Source organism: Lontra canadensis, unplaced genomic scaffold (assembly GCF_010015895.1).
Source record: "Lontra canadensis isolate GAN:19392208 unplaced genomic scaffold, GSC_riverotter_1.0 scaffold358, whole genome shotgun sequence".
Taxonomy (NCBI): domain Eukaryota; kingdom Metazoa; phylum Chordata; class Mammalia; order Carnivora; family Mustelidae; genus Lontra; species Lontra canadensis.
Window position 1 is genome coordinate 92,236 of NW_022631352.1, and position 10,136 is coordinate 102,371.

General features: G+C 55.7%; 1 protein-coding gene across 2 annotated transcripts in view; it reads right to left on the reverse strand.

The window, feature by feature from the left end:
- LOC116862855 (single-stranded DNA-binding protein 3-like) overlaps positions 1-5,606 on the reverse strand; it is a 31,098-nt gene extending 25,492 nt beyond the window's left edge. The window contains exons 1-4 of one of the 2 annotated variants that reach the window (XM_032850280.1): positions 5,288-5,606; positions 4,235-4,307; positions 3,934-3,995; positions 1,114-1,198 (exon numbers count right to left, since the gene is read on the reverse strand). In XM_032850280.1, the coding sequence (XP_032706171.1) occupies positions 1,114-1,198; positions 3,934-3,995; positions 4,235-4,307; positions 5,288-5,343 (276 nt within the window). In that variant the 5' untranslated portion in view covers positions 5,344-5,606. The remainder of the gene's footprint in view (positions 1-1,113; positions 1,199-3,933; positions 3,996-4,234; positions 4,308-5,287) is intronic. The other variant, XM_032850281.1, reaches the window with a different exon arrangement.
- Positions 5,607-10,136: the final 4,530 nt, after the last annotated feature.

Genomic DNA, 10,136 nt, shown 5'->3' on the forward strand with positions numbered 1-10,136 from the left:
CTGGTGTCCTAGGTGTGTCCCCCCTCTGCACACAGGGGACACACATGGCCTGGCCAAGTGGGTGGGCCCTGACAACATTCAAGAAACCAACTTCCATGCCCTAGAACTTGGAGACCATTCCTACCGACCTCATGAAAAAGTGCAAGACCAAATAAACCACCTCTTGTGTGCATGTGCACACGCACACTCACACTCTTACACACACACACGCACACACACACAGGCACCCATCTACAAGGCCACCAGGAGATGAAGCCTGGAAGGAGGCTGGGAAGAACTGCAGACGCTTCCCCTTCCATCTCCCACCTCCCCCAGATCGTGTTTCATCTGATCATAAATTCTGACTCCAACCCATGTTTGGAGTCTAATTTTTTTTTGAGGGGGACTGCCATGGGAGATGGATATGCGGCAGACGTCGCTCTTATAAGCATTTCATAAATCTTAAGAAACTCATCCAGGTAGAGGATGAATAACAGGGTAGCAAGCACTATGATGTGATGAAATTAACTATCTTCACAAGAACATTTTGGACACAAGATTATGGACCAGCCAAGGACTTCAAAGTACACATGGTCTCAGTGGGCACAACCTGAGCCCTCCAACAAATACACACGTGCGCACACACACACTTGTACACACACACCTCAAAACATAATTTGGAAAAGACTGCTCCCTGGGAAGTAAGGAAGGAGTCCATTTCACCAAGCTCTCACTCAACCACCCCTTCAGCTCTGAAACACAAGTTTCGTATTTGTTTTTGTTTTGTGGCAGTGGCCACGGCGAATTTTTTAATTAAACCAACACCAAGGAGACTCAGTCCCTTCCCAGCTAGCTAACTGTCCGCTCTGAACCATCAGCCTCTTACAGCTGAGCCCTAACACCACCATTTTATCCTCCAGATAGGTATCTATACTCTTTTGCATAATTACCACATTACGAAACACGGTTCCCCAAGTTAGAACGGGGCAAGGGCAGCAGGGAGGTGGGCAGAACAAAAAGGCCAGGAGAAAACAAAGACCACTGCCAAATGGCTGTGTATTTGCTTCTGGTACTGAAGAAGTTAGAGCTATCCAACCCTGTAATTATTGCCAGGATTAAAAATTTGTTACTCACATAATCATGAAAGGCTTTTGCTTCACTCGAATGTTCACAAGTGTCTCGCCTTTCAGGAGCTGCACAGTAAAGGTCCCAGAATACGCTGCAAGTTGAAAAATAAAATAAGATCGGGTTACTAATTATCACTCGCGTATCCGCGACAAGTGCACAACGTACGGGGCTAACAGCACGGGGTCTCCCGAAGGCTCTAATCCCACATTTCCAGCCTTTAAACTCAGGCTTGAAAACACAACGGACCAACGTCTTCTGGCAAGCCAGACCTTTGCCCTAAGAGTATTAGTTCTTGGCCATGAGGCACCTACTGTGCGCTAGATGCCTCCCACCCGTGACCTTGCTTGTACTACCGTGACCTTGCTTGTACTACCGTGGTGCTTTAGGGGAGGTAACTAACCCTACTTTATTCAAGAGGCAACTGAAGTTTGGATGGATTAGTACAACCCATTCATGGGGGTCCAGATAGGACAGGTAGGAATCTGGGTAAGAATCCGGGCCTCCTTCATCTGTGCTCCTTTCACCACCATCCCCCCAACCAAAATGGCTACATTTCACAAAAAGGTTAAACTGTCAAAGTCAGGACTATGATTCATAGGCGGAGCCATCTGGGTGACTAGCAATAAAGGAAACCTACAGGTTCTTAATCCCAGAGCCCAGAGCCCACACCCCCATCCCTCCCATCTCACCCCTCAGTCCCATCCAGGCCCTCCCCCAAGGAATTCTTATGCAAGAACCATCCCCCCCACACCCCTAAAGAATGCATATCAATTAGCCGAAGGAGAGGCTGTCAACAACCCAGTATCTTGTCCTTTCATGTTGAAATAGCCCTCCTCATAGAGGCACCTGTCCACCAATCCAGCAAAGGGCTGTGGGGGTAGGGGGCAAGGGGCAGGGCTAGATATCTCTGCCTCATCCCGCACCTCCAAGATTTGGTATAGTCACTCTAACACTTTGTATTACATGAGAACAGACCCACAAGTCATCTGTCAACCAGTAAAAGCTTACACAAATGGGGTGGTCACTGGTATTAATACGGTGCCTTAGAAAGCCTCTTCGTGTCAGAAGCCCAAGGCCCAGGGCTGGGAACCACTCGAAGGAAACGGGCACCTGGGCATAAATCTGACTCCAAGTCTAGAGCTCCTGTCCCCATCAGCAACAACCGACTCAGCAGATCATCAGACAAGCCATCTCGCTCAAGGTGTCCAAATTCCAGGGCCTGATCAACTCCGAATCAGCGCCTATGCTTCCTCCCACCTGGAGAGTCTCAGCTGTCATTTGCTCAGTGTCGAATGGCACGGAAGCAACTTCTAACAAGACCACAGACAGAGCCGCTCAGAGCCACCACTGCTCAGGTCCAGCACAACAGCCTCTCCCCGTTCCTGGGCCTGAGACAAGGCTGGAGAAGATTGGGGCGGGGGCTGCGGGGGGGCCCTTAAGGACACAACAAGAAAATCAGACAGAACGAGAAAATAGGAGGCTCCTAGTAGCTGCAGATAGAGGCTCAAAAACATTCCTTTCTGTCCCCTGAAGCAGCACACATTGGATTAACTTCTCCACACGCTAAGGGATTTCGAACACTACAAACTCCCTGGCCCCCTTCTCAGTAACTTTTACTCCTAAACCCGAGCTTCTGCAAAAATCCATGATGGTCAGACGCACCCACCCCGCTCACATACTGCTCTCCCAAACCACCCCAGAAAACCTATCACCCACTCCTACAGGTAGAATCCTCAGGCCACAGCACCGCAGTTCCAAGTCTGGCAGAAATAATTAAAAACTCATTTTCTCCGTGCAAGTTAGAACAGACACTTCATCCCCCCCGTATTTCAAAGAGACTCGGAACAGTAACCTGAACTGGTGGTCAGGTAAAAACGCACAGCTAAGATCCCAAGACGTGGCACTCCGATCCTTCTGAACTCCACCAAAATATCAAAAGCCATTCTGCTTTCTTGTCCTTTTCAAAAGGACGCCAGAGACTCCACCAATCGGTCCGCGAAACAGCCAGGTCTTATACTCACAGCGACTCATTCCTGCTGACCTTAAGCCCCTGTTCTTAGGCAAACCTACAAGGAGAGACCGGGACCTACAGAGGTCCCACCACAGCAGGACCCAGATAAAGGAGGGAAAGGGTCACAAATAAGGGAAAGCCACCAACTACCAACTACCGACTACAAGCACTCTGTGAGGTCAACACCAACCAGTTAAGGTTCTTGGTAAAATGAAACTTTGTGGTTTCAGGGATGCTGGGGGTTGGGGGGAGGGCCCACAGAGGAGAGGAAAGTCCAGTCAGTCTGAATCAGTATCTTTAAAGGAAGTGGCAGCCCCTTCTTGCTTTTTTTCTCAGGGTGCCTGGGAAAGGCCCCAGTAGAGCTGCTCTCTAAAGGTTTGGAGCTCACAGAAGAAAAAGGAAGGGACAGGCCAGCTGTAAAACAGACCTGGTATCCTCCCCACCCTACCCCACCCCCACTCCCTCTAATTAAAGCAGCATGCAGAATTGACAAAAATCCTCCAAGGTTTTTTCAAGACCCCCGCCTGGTGCCCCAGAGAGAGATAGGAAAGTAAAGGAGTTTCTATATAAACACTAGACATTATTTAGGAGCTTCTCAATAGAAGGGGAAAGAGAAGCAAAAACTTTGGGAACCAGCCTCTGCTGTCCTTTTCCTCCTTCACCAGCCCTAGTCTGAGTGTCCAGAGGCGCCCTGGTCTGCGCCAGGCCCAAAAGCTAAGGCGTGGGCTTCTGCTCCAGGCTGCCTGTCTTTGTTCACCCAGACCCAGGTCTCAGAACAAAACAAACACACACGCAAAACTATCACACAAACTTACCACCACCACGAGTGCAAAAACCCAGGCGGTTCTCCCAACGTGATGTTTTTTTCCCATCGAATCTGGAAAGCAGAGAGCAGAGACCGCTTAGAGGAGCAGAGAGGAAGGGTGGGCTGGGGGCTTCCCGGAGCCAAAAGGCTGTGAAGACCAACTAACAATAAATGCCAAAAGGTGATAAAAATTCAAAATGGTGGCCACAGTGGCTGCTCCTGAAAACAAAGGCTCTAAGAATAGTGGGGAAGAGGGGGTGTCAAAAAATTGGATGATGGGGGTTGGGGGTGGGGGGGGGAGTTCCACTCACCTCCGACAAGAAGGTCTGTGCAGATTTCTGTGCTCCTACGTGCAGTAAATATTCGTAGACGTATAAAGCTAACCTGGAAAGTGGGCAAGGGGCACAGAAAGAGAGGGAAGGCGTCAGATCACATGGGGCGCTCGCTTCTGGACCTTGCCAGCCGGCTTCCAGCCCTGCCTGCGCTGTCCCATTGTGGCCCCAACCAGAGGTGAGCAGCTAGCTCGACCCTGTCTCGGGCCGCGGGTGGAAGCAGTCAGGGGGGTGGGTACCAGGGGACGCGCTGCCTCGAGCCATGAGAGCTAGAGAGCAGCCCCCCAAACTTGAACTTCCAACTGGCATCGGGGCCAAATCCACCTAGGTCTCTCAAACTCTGTCAGCCTCCCGACCCCAGAGCCTCCCTCCTTTTCCCGACCCACTCATTGCCACTCTCTCTCCAGCTCTGAGGGTCCGGGGAGACTCAGTCCTGGACTCCGGGGTGCTCAGCGCGCTCTGGAGAGGGCAGCAAAGCGCCATCCTCATCAGCTCCCCACCAAGCAACTGTCCCCCAAGCCCAGGGCCAAGCCGGCGCCGCCGTCCCTGCCCAGCGCGGCGCCCGGGAGAGCGCGGGGCGGGCGGCGAGGCCGAGGGGCAGGCAAGGGAGAGCGCTCCCCGCCGAACAAAGCCCCCGGCACGCACTCCTCACGCCGCGGGCGGACAAAAGGAGCCTTCGGGGCTGCGGGAGCCACGCGCCCCCTGCCCGCGCCCGCGGGGCAAAGTGCGGCCGCCGCGGCGAGCGCCCAGGCTGGCACTCGGGACCTCGCCCACCCCTCTCCGCTGGGCCCCCGCGCCCGGCACGCCCCGCGGCCACCAGGTGCCCCCTCCGCCGCCGGCGCCCCCCGACGCCCCGGCCTCCGCCGCCTCCCAACAATGGGCTCTCCCACGTCGCCCGCCGCGGCCTCGGGGAAGGGGCCAGGCAGGCGGCGCCGGGCCCAGGGCGCAGCAGCCCCCGCCCGCCCACCTGCCTCCCACCGCCCTCCCGCAGCCCGGCGACGGCGCGGCCGCCACTTGGAAAATAGGGCTTACTTTTCCCGAGCCTGCCCGTCCGAGGGCACCGCCGAGCCTTTGCCTTTGGCAAACATGGTTTGCGGAGAAGAGGGCGCCGAGCCTCGCCGCCGCCGCCGCCGCCGCCGCTACCGCTCCGGCTTGCTCCCGAGCTGCCCCCTCGCTCCCGGCCCCCTCCCCGGCCTCGCTCGCTCGCCCGCTCGCGCTCTCCTCGCCGCGCTCCCCTCCCACCCCCCCAGGCGCTGGCTCGGCGCTCTTTCCAGCTGTCAAAGCGTCAGCCCCGGCCGCGGCCCCATCGCCCTGGAACTCCTCCCGCGCCGGCTCGGCCTGGGGTGCCGCTGCCGCCGCCGCCGCCACTCGCCCGCCGGCCCGGCCGCCCGCTGGCTCGCTCGCGCGCCCGCCCGCCCTGCTCCGCCTGCGCCGCCCTCTGCGCCTCCGGCACCGCTGCCGCCGCCGCTGCCGCTGGTCTACTTGGAGCTCAACCGAACGTGGCTACCCGGGCGAGGAAGCGAGGCGGGCGTCAACGTCCTGCGATTGATGGCAGCTTCGGCCAATCGGCGCGCGGGGGCGGGCCCGGCGGCCCGGGAGGGACGCCCTGTCAGCGCCCGGCCGCGGCAGTCCCTGCTGCGGCCACCTCCACCGAGCCGCTGCCCCTGCTCCTGCGGCTGAGCCGGGGGTGCCCGGGGGCGCGCGCCTCTCCTTTCTGTGGCTGTGGGGAGGGGACTCGAATCGGGCCGGGGGAGCTCTCGTCTCTTGGCCCCGGCGACGAGGGGGGTTTGCCCGGCGCTCTCCGCGGCGGGGACCATTGGGGGGTGGGGGGCGCTGCGGCAGCGTCGGAGGGGAGGGGGCGCGGACCCCTAAACGGAGCGCCACCGGCTCCCTCCCGCCACGTCCCTCCACTTATCTGCCCCTTGCCTCCTTTCCACCACCCCCCTTGCCCGGCTCGCGCCGGCCCAGCCCTTATCTCCCCCTCTCCCTCGCCGGCCCTCCCCCCCTGGGCTCACACCCCGACCCCCTCCTCAGACTCCAGTCCGCTCCCCGCCGCCCCGCCCCTGGCCCTCCCTCCTGCCCTGTCCGCCTTCCGAGTGCCGGGCCCGGGGCTCCACGCTGCGAGCTGGGCGGCCCGAGCCGGCGCCGAGGCGCGCGGCTGCTCCTTTACTACATCATTAAAATACTTTGGAAAGCCCCAAAGTGGAGCCGCGCGATAGAGGTCCTCGGCGTGCTTTGGGGAGCCTGGGGGAGGAGACGGGGGACTTGTGCTAAGAAAAGGGAGAGTGATTGCTCCCAAATTTCTAAGGTCTGGCAGCCCTGGCAAGTTAGCCCCTTGGCTTCTCCGCAGGAGACGGTGCCGTCCCGGGTACCGGGGCGTCACCTGGGTGCCCTGCAACGTGGAAATGCGCGCCACAGAAATCTGCAAACTTCAAATAAATGGAGCTAAATTCGGGAGGGGGGGGATGAGAGTCAGGCTTGGGGGGAGGGGAAGCTTCCATTGTCAGTGACCCAGGTGTACAATGGGAAATGGGGGGGGTGCTGGCAGAGTGACCCAGCTATTTGCCGCGGACTCCTCTCTGTCCACGCTGAGAACCCCAAGTAGACACTTTGACTCCCTTCTTAGACCAGAAACCAGCGAAATAGGGGAAGACTCCCCCATTTTCAGACTGCTTTCAGAGCGCGGTTCTCTTTAAATGTGATAAAACACTGTCGGCACTGTCTCTTTAAAAGAGTCAAGCAGAAAAAGCTGTGTAAGCGCTGATTGGCTGCCTGTTTGGATACATCTTTAGGGGAGCCTTGAAACTGTTAGCCTAGGTTGATTTTTTTTTTTTTTAACTGCGCTGTTCCAATAAACAAGTAACGCCCCTCCCCCTAACATGCCTCGCACCAAACAATTAAAGGATAGGTCAGTGTCCTGGGGAAAACACGTTTCAAGTAGGAAAACTCAGAACTAAATTTCAACAAAATAAAGAATAATTCCCTACCATTAAAGTTTGCTTATTTTGATCTGTTGAAAAGAGAAAAGGGGCTTTTAAAAGAAATGCCCCGCAGCAAACCGATCTGCATTGGTTCAGGAAGGAGACTCGGTGCATTTTTGGAATAATGTTCTACTCAGTGTAACAGCCTCCCTAAATTAGAATACAGCCAGGCCCTACGGATGCCTCTGGACGCACTCTGTTCTCTGCTGGGACCTGGAGATCGCCTGGGAAGGGTACCGAAAAGGGGAAATACCGAACCCTAGTCTATGGTTGTCTGTATGGAAGCCCCTAGTTTAAAGGTTGTTTTGTGAATGAGGGCAGCATGGAGGTTGGGAGGGAGGTGAAGAAAATAATTACAGTTATTTTTTCCCCTAGGCGGTTTAATTTAATAGGGCTACCTTAAGGTACCTTAGAGCCCACACTAGTTAAATTGGCCTGTTCATCCCCTTCCCCTGGACTTCTATTTTTGATGGGCTAGGAATGGCCAAGGATGGCTTGTCAACAGACTGACTCACAAGAAGCCTGACTCATCTTGGGTCTGCAAGGCCCACAGATTATGAGGATCATGAGTATCGGTCAGGTCCTGCCTAAAGGAAAACACTGCCCTTCTCTGGCTGGACTATGGCAGTGTCTATCTACCAAGTTGGTTATGCCCTATTAGCACCAGGCCTGCAGCACAAACCTGTCCGGACATCATTTTCCTCATCTGTCAAATGGGAAAGGAGGGTTAGAAGATCTTTAATATCTCTTGAGAATCTGATGTTCTGTGATGCTGATTTCCCTTCTACAGTTTTCTTCCCACATCCCCACACCCCCACACCCCCACCGAAAAAAGGACTGGCACCTTCTTGGGGAGCAAATGTGGCAAGAGGAGAGGAGTGGCATTCAGGAAACCTGTGCCAGGCACTCTGTCTTTGTGGTCTGCCCTTTGCTAGGGCCTGACCCAGAATGAGGCCCCGTGTCAGTAGGTTCCTGGTGAGGCTAAAAGAAAGGACTCAGGGAGCCACCAGCCTGCTGGAGAGAAGAGAGTTGACAGGCTCCTGGGAAGTGGGACCACTCAGCAACCCCAACCAAGGGTGCACATGGTGATCCAAGAGGATTCAGTCCAAACCCCTAAAAACAAACAGCATCCCAAGCCCCAGCCTCCCTTTCCCCACGGAATCCCCCGGCTCCACCTTCGCCAGACCACATCTTTGGGCCTGCCGTCTTTACTGGGAATTATTCCCACCCCACCATCCCCCTTGGACCATTGCTTAGGGCTAACATGCTGTTCAATGCCATCTTCTCCTCTAAGACCTTTTTGCTTTTCAATCCCAAAGCAAAACTCATCCATCCCCCTGCTTGGTCTCATTTTGTTTGAACCTCCGTAGTGGCTCTCTGTGGTCAATTCTGCCTCTTGTTGTAGCCGTTGTTTACTGTCTGTCTCCTCCGCCAGAGCTGGCAGGGAGAGGAACGAAGTCTGAGTCATCTGCGTGTCTCCACCACCCAGCACAGGTTCAGAACCTGTGTGTATATCAACTCAGTGTATGTACCAGGGGTTGGGGAACCACGAAAGGAAAAAATGGTCTCATCCCCGAAGGAGCTCCGGACCCAGGGTGGAGATAAGAAAGGGACACCAGCAACAAAGGGATGAGATAAGGCCAGTTTCCCAGCCCCACCCACCTAAACCACAGCCTCGAGGAACTACTGTACTTTTGGTCCTCAGAATACACCCAGTCATTGCTCGTATATCCACCCCAGGCTCATTGATTCTTTCCTCTTCTCTTTCTCTATCCCTCCCTCCCTTTTCTTCTTTCTTCTAGTACCTGTCTATTGAGCATCTCCTATACCAGGCATTGTTCCAGGTACTGGGTAATAAACCAAAGATCCTTACTCCATCGAGCTTATGCTATTGGGAAATCCTCTGTCCAAAAACCTCTTTCTGTGACAGATCCCTCCTAATCCTAAAATCCAGCCTGGGCAGGTACCACCTCTACCAGGAAGCCTTCCAGGGAAGCCTCCCTGAGCTCCCTGACTGGGCCAGGAGTCCCCTGGCAGCCCTTGGAACACCCCCCTCAACAACCCACAACAGACTGCAGTAGGCCACAGTGTGTAGGTGTGGACATGTGTGCATCTCCCTCATGGGAGCGTGAGCTCCTCCTGCCCAGGGGAATGGTCGTCATTCACCCGCGGGTCTCCAGTGCCCACCAACTATGGTGAAAGGAGACTCCAATAACTGAGTGACCAGAATGAGGAGTAAGAGGCAGTTGAGGTGGAAGAGGAGAAGGAGAGGTCAAGTCCAAGCTCGGGCTAGAATAGCCACTCCTTCACTCAGCTGCCAGAAACCAGAGGGCAGAAATCCTGGGCTCTGGGATCAGGTTGGCAATGGCCAGGCCTCCAGAAGGTGGCAGTTAAAGGAAAAAGACTCCAGGCCCATGGGCTCAACCTGTGAAACTGCTTTCCAAGGATGCCAGAGGCTGTCCCTACCTCTCCCTGGTGAGCAGGTCTCTTTCAGAGTTCCTCACACAGCTGCTAGAAGGATGGGGCTCCCCATCTGCGGGGCGAGGGGGGGAGGCGGGGTGCAGCTATTTCGGTGGTCACTGAGAATGCAGCCCATCCCCCTCCTGCCCTGACACAGTGGGCCCTGGAATTGAATGGGAAGTGTCTCTGGTCAAAACCCTGGGCTCCTCTGCTGGGGGTAGCCGGGCTCCGGCTCAGGCTGGTCAGCCCTCATGTTACCCAACGTTTCCCTGAAGGGATCAGGAGCCTTAAGAGGGGGTATAAAAGTCCAGCGTCCAAGCCTCTCTGGTCGATGTCGGGCCGGTGACCTTGCCTTGTGAGCCTGTCTGGGAAAGGAGGACCTCATTGTCCCTGTCCAGGGCAGGCAGGGGAATAGGGGTCCAGGAACTTCGGGGGGAATT